Source organism: Borostomias antarcticus (genome assembly GCF_949987555.1).
Source record: "Borostomias antarcticus genome assembly, chromosome: 16".
Classification (NCBI taxonomy): Eukaryota; Metazoa; Chordata; class Actinopteri; order Stomiiformes; family Stomiidae; genus Borostomias; species Borostomias antarcticus.
The window spans coordinates 11,155,030-11,172,333 of record NC_140249.1 but is presented as its reverse complement, the minus strand read 5'-3'; the positions used below and the strand labels follow the sequence as shown (position 1 = coordinate 11,172,333).

The window sequence follows — 17,304 nt, the reverse complement described above, 5'->3', positions numbered from 1 at the left end:
CTGTATCATATAAATTACAAAGAAGCTTTTCACGAGATGTTAATGGTTCATCAGGTTGTTTATAACGTGGAAGTTAATGATTGACAAACTATTTATAAGTACTTTAGCATGCATTTATCCATGTAATGAATTAAGGCACAAATGGTTTGTAAGTGGGTTAATAGATGCTTTATAAACACTTAATAATAGGCAAGGTGTAAGGGGGCTGGTTGGCTAGCTGACCCAAACGCAGGACCACGGACACAGACGGACAGTTCCAAGCCCAGAGGGCGGTTTAATATAGAAGCGGCAGTACAGAGGGCAAGACAAAAGGGTAGTCAAGTTCAGGCAGGGGTCAATCGATCAACAAACAAAAGTCCAGAAAACGTAATCCAAGCCGTGGTCGAGGTCCGGGGAGAATGGGTCGGGGAAGCCGTGTGTCAGTCCAGGAAACGAGCAGCAAACAAACCGGAAACTACTTAGCTGACGTACTTGCATACGCAGGTATGGTTTTATTGACGACCTAACATATGCATGTATTGCTTTAGTGATGTACTTACATACTGTAACGTGCTCTGCCCGTTCCCGTTCATGGAGCACGTTCCCGTTTGGGCTCATGAATATGTATGCCTGTTAGCCCGGTGTCCGCCTCCTACCAATGGGAAGTAGGTATAGCTAGCCGGGAAATTGGAAGATGGGGTCAGTCGTATGGTAGCGCGAAGGGTGTGCACAGAGCCTTACCTTCGTCTGACGAGCGAGAGTTCTAACCTGGAACCCCAGTCGACGCGGTGGATTATAGCCTCGTGAACGGGAGGCAGCCTACGGAAGGTTTATATTCCAAATACCTCGGTGGATTATTATTTTGGAGGCTCATTGTTTGTTCCTTCGGTGGATTTCGGGGGGGGAGACACGGGCCGTTGCCGCGTTATTATGGAACCCACTGGAGTTTATGGCAAGACACGCCCTGCTTGCCATTCGAGCATCAGGATTGGCCATGACTCGATGCCCACTAGCCTAGACTGTAGGCTGCTGTTGCCGCGTAGGCTACGCGCGAAGAGGCCAGACTTTCGCCGCGCTGCACTGCAGACAACGAAAGAACGCACAAAGTTATGCCTTTTGAGTGAAGAAGCAAAACGGTAACGTAAAATTCACAATAAATCATCAAACTATGTTCTTCCACTATGTGTTTAATCAGTAACATTAAAGCCAATTATATTAGCCCAGAGTTGTCATTCGCCAGTGTCGCTTTATTAGTCCTGCTAAACTTGGTTGATGTTTAGTTAATGTTATAGCTAGCTAGCGTTAACGTTAGTTAAGTGAACCTGTCTTTAGTTCTCGCCATTGTCTTTTTTCCCTTTCTAAATCTGATAACGTTCCCATGTGTAACGTTATGCAAATGAAAAACGTTACTAACGTTATGTCCAAAATGATGATTTTTCTCCTCAGACAATTGAGAGCAAGACTCGGTGAGAGGCCCTGTCAAAAGAAGTTTATCTGCACCAGTCCCAAGAGTAATATCTCGGAATTCCCTACTCTGAAGGTTTCTCTCTCTAGATACACTGTTTATTTTCTCATAAAATACAGCCTACTCTAGAAAAGACCCTTTTCACAGTATCCATCTTGACACAAAGCCAGGTAAACCTACATCCTGTGAAACAGACTGACACCGGTGTCATTAATAATGTTAATCAGTCTGTGTCCATGAGTTGGTCAATCAATGTGCCAGTCTGGCTCACAGGATGTAGGTTTACCTGGCTTTCGGTCAAGATGACTGCTGTGGAAAGGGTTCTATTTGTAGTATTACACACACACACACACACACACACACACACACAAAAACACACACACACACACATACAGCATATTTGTGTTCTTCAGGCTGATCATGTTATGGTTCTGGCCGTTCGCCCCTGCTCCTGGCCCGGACCCTCATCCCTCGCCCCTGGTCCACTCTGCTCGCCCCTGCTCCTGGCCCGGACCCTCATCCCTCGCTCTGCTCGCCCCTGCTCCTGGCCCGGACCCTCATCCCTCGCCCCTGGTCCGCTCTGCTCGCCCCTGCTCCTGGCCCGGACCCTCATCCCTCGCCCCTGGTCCGCTCTGCTCGCCCCTGCTCCTGGCCCGGACCCTCATCCCTCACCCCTGGTCCGCTCTGCTTGCCCCTGCTCCTGGCCCGGACCCTCTCCCTTGGTTTTGGCATGTCTCATACTGTGTTTTTAGTTGCTGGGGGGGAATCCTGTGTTTTATTTACTTTAATTATTTTGTCCATGCTGTTGATGATGAGATGAGATATACTTTATTGTCCCAGAGGGAAATTTGTCTTGGGCATAGTGTCACAGTTGCAACAAGCCGACAACAATAAGACATTGACAACAAGTAAACATACAACATTCAGTACAGAGCATCAGACTTATGTGTTTAATAAACAATATACATGTTCTTCTAGACAAATTAAGTATTCTTGTGTCAACTACACAACCTATGTATTGCACAGGTTTGTTCTACATTGCACTACATTTTATTGTGTGGAACTAAACGTGTGTTGCACTGAACACTCAATTTCTTGAATGTCTTGAGTTCAGAGTTATTCATTACAAATTACACATGTCCATCCCCCATATTTTTTTATGAATATGATTCACTGAGAATTATAGGAATACAACTAAACAAGCTACATCTGGAACATGTTATTTATTAGTTTTGCATCTAGCAAGTGGACCTCCTAGTAGAGGAACACACAAACCGTCAAGTTTAGTTTACTGACTAAGCGAGATTGCAAATTGGGCGAGATGACTAATTATTAGGCATATTGCCTATAAAAGGCTAGCGTCTTGTACCAGCCTATTCGTAGGCTATTGAATAGCGAGGGCCAGGCTATTATGACACTTGTCTAAAACGTTAACTTGTTTAACATTAAGGTATGTGATCCTAATCTGAAGCAACGTTAACATGTTAAAGAAAACGATGTGATCCTATTTTATTTCCAGGACGGCGCGCGTTCCGCGAAGCGGCACCGCGCTAGCGGCAGAGCTCAAAATCAACACCGCTTTGTGCCTCACGCAAGCGCGGACGTCTGGCCAATCACATCACTTGAATGGTAAACAGGGCGTGCCCTGCCATAAACTCCCGTGGGTTCCATAATAACGCGGCAACGCGCGCCGTCCTGGAAATAAAATAGGATCACATCGTTTTCTTTAACATTGTTAACATGAACATAGTCCTCTTCGCGCGTAGCCTACGCGGCAACAGCAGCCTACAGTCTAGGCTAGTGGGCATCGAGTCATGGCCAATCCTGATGCTCGAATGGCAAGCAGGGCGTGTCTTGCCATAAACTCCAGTGGGTTCCATAATAACGCGCCGTTGCCGGCTCCTCCGGTCTTCCGCATTCGAGGGAGAAAGGGGGGGTGACGTCACCCGCAGACTAAACTGACTGGACGACAAAGTGAGTTTGATCCGTACTGGCATTGTTTCAGTTGACTTAGGTGTGCAGGTGGTATGAAGGAAGTGTATACCTTTTATGGAATTCCTTCTGCCCTTATTTAGTAATAACGTGTTTTATCGGATGTTAATTGCGTGTGAATTGATGTAATCATTGACGTAGTTATGTTTTATCTGACCACAAACTGAGTGGGCTCAGACTGTTTAGAATAGTATAAATACTGAATGTTATCTTAGGATCATTGTCAAAAACTTGTCAATCATTTTTGGTTGTATACTACCCTGTGTTGGCAAAATTTTTATTATTTTTGATTTTTAATAAACCTTATAAAACTTGAAGAACTTTTTGGGACACTCCCTTCTTCAAGTGAACTGCCTCCTCTCAGCATCAGCTAAACGTCCGTGAAGGGGTAAGTGACCTATTGGGTTAGGTCTCACTTAGAACTGGTACCATTAAGCTCCTAGAGGTGTAGGGTTTGGGATGGAGCCGACAGGCAACACAACTAAACTCAACTCTAGAAAGTGAAAGTATAACCTGCTTGCATAAGCGAATCCGACCAATATATAAAACGGCTGAACATTAAGTTAGGCAAGATAAATAGCTTACCTAAATTTAGCTACAGATTTCCTTTTTAGGAAAACTGAGTGGTTGTGAACCACTTCCTGTGACTGCCACCGTACGGAGGGATCGCTCCGAACGAACCTTGCAGCGTAAAGCTCTCATCTCACTAAGCATTCCGTCCTACAAAGCAACAAGACAAAGTGCAACACATAATAGGTCATATAAAACGAAATGCAAAAAAAGGACACTCTTTTCTTTACTACATACTGAAACCTTCTCTCTCTCCACTCACTTACATACAATGTCCTTAGTTGCTCGCTGGCTTTTCACCAGTGCCTCAAACATCCTTTCTGAGCAAGGGACCACATCAGCTGTCAGTGGCCTAGGTGTCACTAGGCACACCTTGCACCAAAAATCCAACTTCGCCATTTCCAACATACATTTCCTTCTTTCACTTCCTCCCTCAAGTCATTCTACTAACATCTCCTTGTACTTTGCAGAACATTTAAAACAATGCAGGAACAATAAAATACAGGAATACAGTTCTTTGAGATTAACTTATTGACATGGATGTACAGTAAGGCTTGCATAAGACAAAGCATCTTGAAAGGCTTGAGCGAATAGATAAGCTTCATATAGAGGTAATTCTGAAGAGCTAAAGATGGAGATAGAGAGAGAGAGAGAGAGACTAGGTGACACTGCCTACTGGGACTGCTCCTCTCTTTTTTCAAGCTCTCTCTGGGCGCTTTCTGTCCTGTTTCCGCCTCTATCACAAGCTCCCGTGAACTACTTGGAGAGGCCTTCTCTGCATCTTTCTGGCGAATTCCTTGAATTACTGCGTTCTTCTTTAGTGCCCCTAAAAAGGAATGTCAAGAAGAATCCAACTTGGTCATTCCTGCCTGATATGACAGAGAAGGTGAACAGGCTTGCTAAACTAGCCAATGTCTAACCTTGTAAAGGATGTCTTGCAGCCTTCGATGTGAGGACCAGCGTTGATGTGTGATGGTGCTGAGTTGTAGTACGTCCCGCGAGCCAGAGAGCGCTGCTCTTGTGAGCTGGTACAGTACATGCGCAGGCACTCGTAGGCTTTGATAGGCTAAAGCACCACTTCTCAACTTGGTCCCCAAGGGAGCCTTCTTCTTCTTTCGTGTATCGTCTTCATGTGTCCAGCTTCATGTCGACTAGCCACGCCCTCATCTCAGGTCCCACTTGGAAGAGGTCCTCCTCTGATGGTGGTTTATGCAGGGGACAGGTGGTGATGATGTGGGAAGAGGTCCTCCTCTGATGGTGGTTTATGCAGGGGACAGGTGGTGATGATGTGGGAAGAGGTCCTCCTCTGATGGTGGTTCATGCAGGGGATGATGATGTGGTCGGCAGTCTGCTCAGGCTCCACGCACTCACACAGACAGGTCTTCCGGGATGGAAGTGAGCATGACTTGTGCCGCCGTGTTGTAGGGGTGGCGGGACTTGAGTCGGCTTGGGGGCGCTGCCTTAGTTGTGGTGCCCTGCAGGATGTGCCAGTCATGTTCCTGGGCTTTCCTTGCTAGGGCGAGGGTAGCAGCCTCTCGCCGTAGGCTGGCTGGGGCAACTCCTGCTAGGACCGGCAGGTAGAACATGGGGGTGGGCTTCAGGCAGCCAGTTATGATCCGGAGAGCGTTGTTGATGACAGTGTCAACCTGCTTGGCATGCAAGCTTCTGCACCAGGCTGGGGCACAGTACTCGGCTGTAGAGAAGACCAGGGCTTGTGTGGAGATGCGTAGCACCTTGGCAGAGGCCCCCCATGTCGTACCAGCAAGGCGACGGATGAGTGAGACCCTTGATGTTGCTTTGGCCCTCACTTCCTCCAGATGTTGCTTGTAGGACAGTGTCCTGTCCAGATGTACGCCAAGGTACTTTGGGGCCTGCTGGAACTCCAGGCACTTGTTGTTCACGGAGATCTCCAAGGGAGCCAATCATAACTCATTGAGCGTACACACATATAATGAAACACATTTTAACAGTTCTTATTACAGAGGATTGTGTTGAATCTTAGCCCAGTTGGATTCAATGTCTTGGTTGTATAAAAAAACTAGAAATGGAGCTGAGAGAGCACAGACCTCCGCCCCTGAATGTGTTTTGTGAGTCTGAGCACGCCAGAATTGAATGACCCGGCAGGGGGCAGTGCGGTGCTGTCCGGGCTCTCCCCCCACACACCCCAGTCCAAACCCCGTGTCTCTAGCACCCCCACACAGGGAGCTGCCTTCCTTCTAAGTATTGCTTTCATTCATGGATCCGGCCCATAATTTGGATCTGCTCCAAAATTGAAGAGGTTGTAAGAAGGCCCATGCTTCACCCCTCCACTGAGTTTCATGAAAATCAGTCAAGTAGTTTTTGCTTAATCCTGGTTCAAAAAATGAATGGAGGTGAATAGAGGTGAATGGCCGGCCGTGTTTGGGCAGCTCGTGGACCCGAACCTTGCTTCGGATCTGCTCCAAAATGTCATGGTTCTCAGTTGGACCTCCTTCCTCCTTCCACCAAGTTTTGTGAAAATCAGTCCAGTAGTTTTTGCGTAATCCTGCTAACACACACACACACACACACACACACACACACACGCCACCGAAAACATTACCTCTCACCCTGTGCTGTTGCTGGGGAAAATTCAGCTTTTACCCTTGATATACAATACAGAATTCTCTGTTACACAACATGGCATTAATGCTCATAGTACCATTACCTTTTTTGGAGACAAACCAAACCTCTCTGGACTGGTCAATTTGGATTGCGTCATCCCTCCAATTTACCTATGCATCCAGCATTCTTGCATCGTTAGCTCATTTCAAACTAGTACATTTTGACGACCTTCCATGGCGTGGACTGATGTTTATGAGGATGGAAGGTCCTGGGGACCTGTGTAGCTAAGTGGAGAGGAGAGACCGTTCTAAATAAGTTTTGTATATAAGAATTTGTTCTTGCTTGCCTGGGTAAATAAAGTTTAAATTAAAAAATTAAAAATTAAAACATAGAGAATATATTTCAAAGTATATATTATACAGATGAAACATATATGATATAGAATAGCTGATCAGTTATATTATCATATAGGATAAACTTAAACCCACTTCCTTAAAATCAAATCCACTAGCTACAGTAGGCCATGAAATGTCCCCACACACCAACAGTACCATGCCCTTATAATGCTGTGACCGTGTGCTGATGACAGAAGCACAGGTCAAATCCTGAGACGCCCTTTAAAGAATCACAAGATTCTCTTAAACACTGTACTCTGAGGAGCTTAACCAAAATGACATTTCATCATCAGGCCTTGAGAAATCAAATATTTATTTTGTGCATAGGAAGCTCCGTAGAAACACTATTCTAGAGAGAAGAGAAATATTAGCCTTCATTTCACCCGCTGACTCACAGTTTCACATGCCAGCATCTTGTAAATGCCCCAATGCATGAGGCGCTCGAAGGAATAATCATGACATTGAATAAATTCATAATGCTTGAAATGTATGGACAGCATCATCAGACTTTCCTACGTGTGTGGAGCTGTGTGGAACTGTTTTACCATCTAATCTGTAGAATTGTGATATTTGTAATGTGCCTGACTGTTATTGTTAAAGTAACACCTAAATAATCGCACAAATTGACACTTTTGTGGACATTTTTGTGGACTGACTGACAGGGTCGGTTAGAGTGAGTTTCCGACCGCCCGAGCGACTGACCGACTGACCTACTGATAAATAGACATTCGCTACTATAGAGCTGATAGGTTCTGCCCATCAGCCAAAAACAGGATTTAACATTAATGACCACCCCTCCACCTCTTCAGCTCTCTCCATTCTAAAAGCATCATTATTTAGAGCAATCTCATAATCATTGACACTGTTTTTTAGCCAAGTTTCAGAAAGAACTAAGATATCCGGATCATTATGGGTGATTAATAAATTCACATGGTCAGGTTTCTGATGTGCAAGAAGACTTTAAGACCGTTTCTGGTCTTAAACTCAACAGGATTGAATGCACAGGGTGGGGAGTGCTCAGGGAGAACTGAATTGGTGGGTTTTCTGACGTTAGCACACTGTGTGCACGTGTTCAAATGCTGTTTTGCCCCTGCTAAGAGTGTCTACAGTAAACAGCTCTTTAGCAAGGGTAATCTGTGTGTGTGTATGTATGTGGGTGTGTGTGTGTGGGTGTGACTGTGGGTGTGACTGTGTGGGTGTGAGTGTGTGTGTGTGTGTGTGTGTGTGGGTGGGTGGGTGTGACTGTGTGGGTGTGACTGTGTGAGTGTGTGTGTGTGTGTGTGTGTGGGTGTGTGTGGGTGTGGGTGTGTGTGGGTGTGGGTGTGGGTGGTGTAGTTGTGGTTTCACCTTGTTCTGACTTGCCTTAGAAAAGAGCACTCTGGAAGGAGTCTGACCGGTGATGACATCACAGAAACATGTTGCCATGGCGCCACGTCTGTCTGGTTCTCTTGGCCTCCTGCTCAGGACAGGAAGTCTCTCTTTCTCAGGACAGGAAGTCTCTCATGTTTTGGGATTTATTTTCCTACAACCATTTTATAGTACAAAAGTGAACATAACATAACAGCAACAAACACACCCCACCTCCAGACCCCCGTCCCCCCCCCCCCCCGTCCCCGAACACACCCCTCAAACATGGCAAAGGACACTGACCCAGTCACTAAGGGCGACCTGGAGGCCTTACTCGACAAGCAGCACGACAGCTTCAAAGCAGATATGATCATTCTGATCCAACAGTCAACAGAATCTCACATCGTTCAACAGCCGTCTCACAACAACCGAAGAGTGGGTGGGTGAAAACTTCAAACAACTCCGGCCGTGTGTGGCCGACCATCTGAAGGCCCCTCACAACCAACGTGTACACATGACCCAGGCTGCCAAATATAAAAAATGAAGTCTCCGACGCAAATTCAGCCAAGGCACGTACGTCAGCCGGGGTCAGCAGAGGTTAATCTGTCACGCATGACGCAGCACCAGCTGACTGTAGCTGTCATAGCATTGGTCAGCTCACCAGAGCGCAGGTATTTAAGCTGTCAAAACATGTCATTATTCGCGCTTGCTTACTGCTGTCGTAATTGCATGCTGCCATTCTGCTATTTGCTCGCTGCTCCGCGTCTTGCTCGCGTTCCGTGTCATATTGTGTCTTGGTGCGTTGCTACCTGCCGCCCGCGGTGTCCTCGCTGCTTCCGCGTTCCCCTCTGCCCGTCGTCTCTCCGGTCCGTGGTTTGGGTGTCCGTTTAGTGGCGTCGTGGAGCGCCGGCTTCCGAGGCCGGGGAGCCCGTCTCCCTGTAGCTCCGTGTGCCATACTTGCGTATGGTTCGTTGCTCGCATAGCTTGCGTTGGAAGTCCGTTAGGCATTGCTACGCGCCGGTCACTGGGTTTCATTCATGAGCCGCTATGTCGGTGTTGTCCATGTCGTCTGCCGCGTACTCAACTGTCGATGCGCGCCGGGTGCATTCACCATTGTAATGTTTGCAGTTCGGGCGTGGACGTGCTGGGTGTGTTCTCTATGTATTTGGTTCATCTCGTGGTGCGTTCGTTGTACATGGGAGGTGGCTAATTGCGGCTTGCTACTAGGAATACTGAAATACACCACCGCATGAACTCGCACTTCCTCGTCGCACATTCGGATATGTTTCTCAGCCCCCAGTTGCTCGATGCACTAGATATAACTAGGTGGCTGTGATATTATGTTGTATAGATATAACTAGGTGACTGTGATATGATATTATATAGCTCGATGCACACCGGTCGGAGGTAGGTATTTTGCCACTGCGACTTGCCTCCTCCGGCCACTAACGACTGCGCATAAGTCCTCCCCTCGCGGCTCGTCGTGGATTCGCTGGCCGCATGACAGGCTATACTGCTAGTTGCTATCTAGCTGGCGTTCGTCAAGGTTCCCGTATTGCACGTCGGGGCATCATTATGTTGGATTGCATACTCGCTCGTGATTCATTTTGTTAGTTTGCTAATACTAGCTCATGATTCATTATGTTAGATTGCTAGATACTGGCTCATGGTTCATTATGTTAGGTTGCTAATGCTGGCTCATGATTCTGTTACTGGCTCATGATTCTAATGCTAGCGCTTGACGTTCATGATCGCTTCGGTATTGCTTCCGGTGATGCGAACCATGTATGCTATATGAGGGATTAATTGATGACTGTAAGTATGTGATAAGGACGATCGATGTTATGGTATTTAAGGCTGTCTCGCCTGTCTGGTAGGCCTGGGTTGTTTGGCCGATTGCTTCGGCATGTCTAACCTCGTTCGGGGACAACGACGGCGATGATGCCTTACCAATTATTGCGTTTTGGCTTTATATAGTTCGGGTCAGTAGCATCGGGCTACTGCATGGTTCTTAGGGCATCGTACTGTAACCTGTGCGTTGTCGTCTATTGTTCAAGCATTATGCTGCAATCTGCTGGGTGTGCGCGACTATCTGGCTGTTCGGTTTAACGCGGTGCTTCTTCTTCCGCCATTTCCGTTCGTCGCCTGCTCCTCCGCGTTGTTTGGGGGCAAGGTTTACGGGCTTATTTCTGATGTAAAAGGGATGTATGCTGCGCTGATCACGCTCGATGTCGGATGTGTCATTTTACGCTGCGTTGGGATACTGCATTGCTCTTCGCATTAGCCCTGCGTTGTTTCAAAGACTAATCACCTTATTATAATGCTGCGTGCATGACACTTCATCGGCATACGAACGCTACCTGGGGCCCGGAGTCCACTACGCTGCTCAATATTCAATGTAAACGTCATGCTGTGGATATTCATACTATAGCATTCATAGTTCATTGTGTCGTGTCTAGGCGGCTGCGGCCTCAGTCGGTTATGAGTTTGTTGCAGGTGTTCATTCCACATGCGATGCCTGGACCCCTCCACCGTTTCTCGGCTGGGGAACCGATCCGTCCAGCTCCTCCTTAATGGCATCACGGAGAGCATCCCCAAGGCATGGATGTACGTCTTCCCTTCACTCCTTCGCTCGTTCGACGGTTATCGCACGGTTGAGGCAGGGGTGTTTTGGTGGTCACTCGTATTTAATGTTAGAAACAGTCATTCTCACAGCTTTCTATGGGTTCCTTAAGGTCGGTGCATATTCTACACGCACTTTGTCATTCGACCCCGCGCACGACCTCACTCGGGCAGATGTCACGTTGCACGCGCTCTATTTCGTCCTGCACTGTAGCATTCAAGGCGGACGGAGCTGGTGCCGGCGTGACCGTTTGTTGTCAGGCAATAACACCTTGTTTTGTCCTCTGTCCTCCATGAGCTCCTACCTGACGAGCAGACCCCAGGCCGGTGAGGAGGAGCCCCTCTTCTTAAGAGAGGCAAAGCCATGACCGGTGCCTGGTTTGCCGCCTGACTCCGCGCCCTCTGCCAGGCGTGCGGGCTCCCACCGGTCCAGGACACCGCACCCTCCCTCCGTATAGGTGCGGCAACCACCGCCGCCGCCATCACCCCGGTGTATACCCTGAAGTCCATATGGGCCGATGGTCCTCATCCGCTTATGAAGCTGCCTACGGCCTGGAGTCCAGGACGTTCCGGATGCCCAGAGGGCTATTAGTGGACTGTGACTTTGGGGTTGGGGGGATACTGCGTTTCAGGTGATCATGTAGCTGTTGCACTATCAAATGTTGTCTGACATCAGTCAGAGCGCTCTCCGTCAACCCGCTGCGCATGCGGGCCGCGGAGTTGCTGGTGTGTTCTTGGGGGGTAGTTTGCAGGTATTCCACCGGCGTCGGCCGGTGGATGCCAGAGTAGCCGCTAGCTGGTCTCTGTGGCTATCCGTGGCGGGCGCCATGGACACAGAGGCGCGAGTGCTGTATCTCCCGCGGAACCCACGAAGCGTCGGCCCGTGGGGACCGGGGACTATAATGTACAGCAGTCCTCCTGTGGCACTCTTTGACGGTCTTAGTGGGCTGAGTTACCTCCGAGCGTTTTCCCGATCGCGGCCTTTTCCCGATCGCGGCCCACTCTGATCGTCATGGAGGCAGGGGGCTAGATGCCGTTCCCCCTGGCTGTCTGGGCCAAGGGCTTGGCCCAGAGGGGGGGAACACCTAGATTGCCTCCCCCTGCTAACGCGCTCCACGCGCGTGGAGCGCTTCCACGCCGGTGGGCAGGGGGCCCCCCGGACAGAGCACACCGCCAAAATTCATATGCATGTATTATGCCGCTTGTATAATTATGCTGTTGTATAATAAATGTTCAAATTTGACAAAAGTGATCTTGTCTGAACTAAAAGTCTACACTTGTAGCCTAGTTGTGAAATGGTCTGTTCTAGGAGTTGGTATTCAGCACCTTGGCTAGGAAGTCCTCCACTAAGATGTACTGGCACCACAGACCTCTAGAAACACCGCTAACACAATAAACACAACCCTTACTGTGTAGGTCTCATGACCAGAATAAACTCTGTGGATTATTACTGTCTGTTATTACTGTGAATACAGGTACTGAGTCTCTCAGTGGATTATTACTGTCGGTTATTACTGTGAATACAGGTACTGAGTCTCTCAGTGGATTATTACTGTCTGTTATTACTGTGAATACAGGTACTGAGACTCTCAGTGGATTATTACTGTCGGTTATTACTGTCTGTTATTACTGTCTGTTATTACTGTCGGTTATTACCGAGTCTCAGTGGATTATTACTGTCTGTTATTACTGTGAATACAGGTACTGAGACTCTCAGTGGATTATTACTGTCGGTTATTACTGTCTGTTATTACTGTCTGTTATTACTGTCGGTTATTACTGAGTCTCTCAGTGGATTATTACTGTCTGTTATTACTGTCTGTTATTACTGTCTGTTGACCAGCAGTTTCCCCCACTCTGCCTTTCACCTCTAATTCTGACCACTGCAGAAAGGAGTCAGTTCTGGAGACCCCTAATCCAGTGTTAATAGTGTTAATAAACACACACACACACACACACACACACATTCATACAGTCATGTGTCTGTGGTTGAATGTGTGTGTTGAGTCGGAGCTGAGGAGGTTAAGGCGGGGCAGGGTGGGGCAGGGTGAGTCAGGTTAAGGGCAGACAGGGTAGGGGTCAGGAGGGGTGGCTCATGCAGCTCTCTGGAGAGACAGACAGAGTGTGTTCAGTACAGGAACTCTGCTGGGTCCTAGAGAGACTCTGACCAAGACAGCTGTCCAAACGCTGGAGGCTGAAATAAGCAGAATACTGTATATTACATGAGAAACCAACTAGGAGACGCTCAGACGGAGCTTCTTCCCTCAGACCATCAGGATCCTGAATGAGAGGCCTGCTGAACTCTGGACTATATTTATACTTACTAGAGCATTCTGTACATAACTCCCAACTGCACAACTTCCCCTGCAGCCCATTCCTTTCATGTACGTGTGTATATGTTCCATGTCTGGTATCTAGGTAGGGTTAGACACCTCATATCTTCTACCTCTCTATATTGCTTGGTATTGCACAACCTAGGAGCTAATGGAAGAACATTTCACTACTCGTTGTACCTGTACTTACTTAGCTAGAACATCTGTGTGTGTGTGTGTGTGTGTGTGTGTATCAGAGACAGCAGGAAAGGTGGATCACTGCTCTCATTTCCTCAGTAAAGCCAGTCTGGAGTTTGCGCATGCGTGTGTGTGTGTGTGTGTGTGTGTGTTCTGGCTTCTTTAGCTATTGGAATAGAGACCCACAGTGACAGAAGCAGATCATCTCTATCTCTCTGGAGACGGTTCTGTTCTCACGGTCTCTCTCCTCCTCCCTCCTCCACTCCTCTGTCCTGTTTCCTCTCTCTTCTCACGTCCCTTGTCTGGGCTGACAAGCCCGTTCAACAGCCTCTGTGTGTGTGTGTGTGTGTGTGTGTGTGTGTGTGTGTGTGTGTGTGTGTGTGTGTGTCTGTGTCTCGGGACTCTGACTCAGTGACTCACTGCATGGCAGTGCCTTACGTTGCAGTGACATCATCACCACTAGCATGACGCTCTGCTTCCGCTGGTCCATGTAGAACGGCCTGGAGGACCTAACCCTACTAATTAGGGTTGAATAGGGAATTATCTTCCAAATTTGCGGCTAAAAGTGCCAAATTCAGATTTAATGCCAACTGAACACAAATATAGAAATTGACGTGAATCAGTAATTCCTCCCTAACTCACAACCTACAATAGATAAAGATCAAATTATGGGTACTAAAAAACAATGTTTTTGCCCGACAAGATGCAAAAGGAATTTTGTTTCTATCATGTTTCTACATTTGAATTTTTGAAAATGTCTTGTAATACCATCACTTGGCCACATTTTACTCAATGGCGTTAGCCATTAAGTTGTAATTTTCCACATTGGTGCCCTAACTCCCTAAGTCATTCCTAGCCAAATTTTACTCACCCTATCCCTGCGCCGCTATCCCTGACCCCTTACCTGTGACCCAGCTCTTCCTGAGTGAGGGTTAGGGCTAGGGTTACCCCTATGGGAAGTGGATCTATTCCCGGGCCGTGTGGGAGTGGTGCACCCTGGGACAGCTGCAGCTACAGCTTGAAGTGCTGCTACGCCGTTCACCCACGGTTCAGAAGCCCTGCTGAAGACTCAGCTAATCTGTCCTTCCCACCTCCTTCACCTCCCCTCCTCCTCCTCCTCCTCCTCCTCCTCCTCCTCCTCCTCCTCCTCCTTCTCCCAGGTTTGCCCTGCTCTGTGGGTGGAGTGCTAAGCATGCTGGGAAAAGCCCTGCCCACCACCAGTAACCTGAGCCTGGTGACCCCTGAAGCCCCTGACGTCACAGCTAAGGAGGCGGACGCGCGCGGCAGAGCCAAGATGGACGACGTGGTGGAGAGTCTGGACACTCTGGAGCTGGACCTGGGGGAGGGGGAGGAGCCCGACTGCGACACACAACACACAGGTCTGCCCTGCTCTTCAATACACACAACACAATACACACAACACACAGGTCTGCTCTGCTCTTCAATACACACAACACACAGGTCTGCTCTCTCCTCAATACACACAACACACAGGTCTGCCCTGCTCCTCAATACACACAACACACACAACACACAGGTCTGCTCTGCTCTTCAATACACACAACACAATACACACAACACACAGGTCTGCTCTGCTCTTCAATACACACAACACACAGGTCTGCTCTCTCCTCAATACACACAACACACAGGTCTGCTCTCTCCTCAATACACACAACACACAGGTCTGCTCTCTCCTCAATACACACAACACACAGGTCTGCTCTCTCCTCAATACACACAACACACAGGTCTGCTCTCTCCTCAATACACACAACACACAGGTCTGCTCTCTCCTCAATACACACAACACACAGGTCTGCTCTCTCCTCAATACACACAACACACAGGTCTGCTCTCTCCTCAATACACACAACACACAGGTCTGCTCTCTCCTCAATACACACAACACACAGGTCTGCCCTGCTCTTCAATATACCGCAGAAAACTGTCGCTTGTTTTCTCTCTCTCTCTCTCTCTCTCTCTCTCTCTCTCTCTCTCTCTCTCTCTCTCTCTCTTGTCTGTTTATCTTTTTAGCCTGACCTTGGTGTGTGTGTGTGCACGTGTGCGTGTGTGTGCGTGTGCGTGCGTGTGCGTGTGTGTGTGTGCCTGTGCGTGCGCGTGCGTGTGTGTGTAGGGGACAACCGTATCCCGTTCTCAGCGGTGTACAGGACCGTGGGCTTTAAGGACGCCAGCGCCCGGGTCTTCATGCCCACTGTCCCCATCACAGCCCGGATCCTGGAGGTGGAGAGATTCACCTCAGCTCAGGATCGCTTCTACACCACCCGCCACCGCAGTGTCAACAAGGTACACACACACACACACACACACACACACACAGACATACACACACACACACACACACACACACACACACACACACACACACACACACACACACACACACACAGACATACACACACACACACACACACACACAGACACACACACACACACAGAGACCACATCAACACCTCCCACTACTGCAGTGTCAACAAGGTACACACACACAGACACACAGACACACACACACACACACACACATACACACACACAGACCATGCCAACACCTTCCACTACTGCAGTGTCAACAAGGTACACACACACACACACACCATGGCCTGGGGCCCGTGAGGAACATCTCCATCTACGGTGTATTTTTACTGGCTTCCACTACAGTATGTAGTAGTGAGACACACAGTATACACTATCTGGTGTGTGTGTGTGTGTGTGTGTGTGTGTGTGTGTGTGTGTGTGTGTGTCTGTGTCTGTGTCTGTGTCTGTCTGAATGGTCAGATTAACACATCCCTATAAACGATTAAAGGTATTAACGCTCCCTATAAACTACAAAAGGCATTCGCCTATTTCAATGGCATCAACACATGTAAAGTAATATTTACAGGACAATATGAGCCATTGTAAGCTATCCAATATATCCAATGTGCCAAGCAATCCAATTGAATTGCAACAATAGCCTGGAGCCGCTGGCGCCACAAACACATACACACTCACACACACACACACACACACACACACACACACACACACACACACACACACACACACTCAAGAACCCACGTCACACAGTCTCACGTGTGGCTGTTGCGCAGGTCCTCCCAGCGGTGTTCAAGATCGAGCTGAGGCACGGGGAGTTCACCTGGATAGTGAAGAGGAAGGAGAGACACTTCCTGGAGCTCCACAGAGAACTGCTCAGATACAAGACCTTGATGAGGATACCCCTGCCCTCTCGAAGGTACACACACACGCGCACACACGCACGTACGCACACACGCACGTACGCACACACACACACACACACACACACACACACACACACACCGGTACAGGGGGTGGGAAGTATGGGGGGTGGGAAGTTCCACGTTTCGCAGGTCTGCGTGTGAGTGTGTGTGTGTGTGAGTGCGTGTATGTGGAACTTAGTGAAAAATAACACGCAGAGAGAAATTAGAGAGTATAGTAATAGTAATAATTAGCAGTAAAGATTTGCACAGTAAAAATTTGCTTTTTGTCTCTCTCTCTCTCTCTGACTCTCTCCCTGTCCCTCTCTGTCTCTGTCCCTGTCTCTTTCTCTGTCTCTCTCCCTGTCTCTCTGTCCCTCTCTTCACCTCTCTCCCTTTCTCTCTCTCTCTCTCTCTCTCTCTCCCTCTCTCTCTCCTCTCTCTCTCTCTCTCTCTGTTTCTCTTTCTCTCTCTCTCTCTCTCTCTCTCTCTCTCTCTCTCTCTCTCTCCTTCTCTCTGTTTCTCTCTGTCTCTCTCTCTCTCTCTCTCTCAGCCACACAGTGAGGAGGAGGAGTATGAGGAAGAGTGAGGTGAGGCAGATGCCC

General features: G+C 48.3%; 1 protein-coding gene across 2 annotated transcripts in view; it reads left to right on the top strand.

The window, feature by feature from the left end:
* Positions 1 to 17,304, top strand: part of pld1a (phospholipase D1a) — a 61,421-nt gene that overhangs the window by 19,785 nt on the left and 24,332 nt on the right. For both annotated transcript variants that reach the window (XM_084451242.1, XM_084451241.1), the window contains exons 2-5: positions 14,624 to 14,842; positions 15,601 to 15,770; positions 16,574 to 16,716; positions 17,253 to 17,304. The exon at positions 17,253 to 17,304 is cut by the window's right edge and continues 60 nt beyond it. In XM_084451242.1, the coding sequence (XP_084307368.1) occupies positions 14,656 to 14,842; positions 15,601 to 15,770; positions 16,574 to 16,716; positions 17,253 to 17,304 (552 nt within the window). In that variant the 5' untranslated portion in view covers positions 14,624 to 14,655. The remainder of the gene's footprint in view (positions 1 to 14,623; positions 14,843 to 15,600; positions 15,771 to 16,573; positions 16,717 to 17,252) is intronic.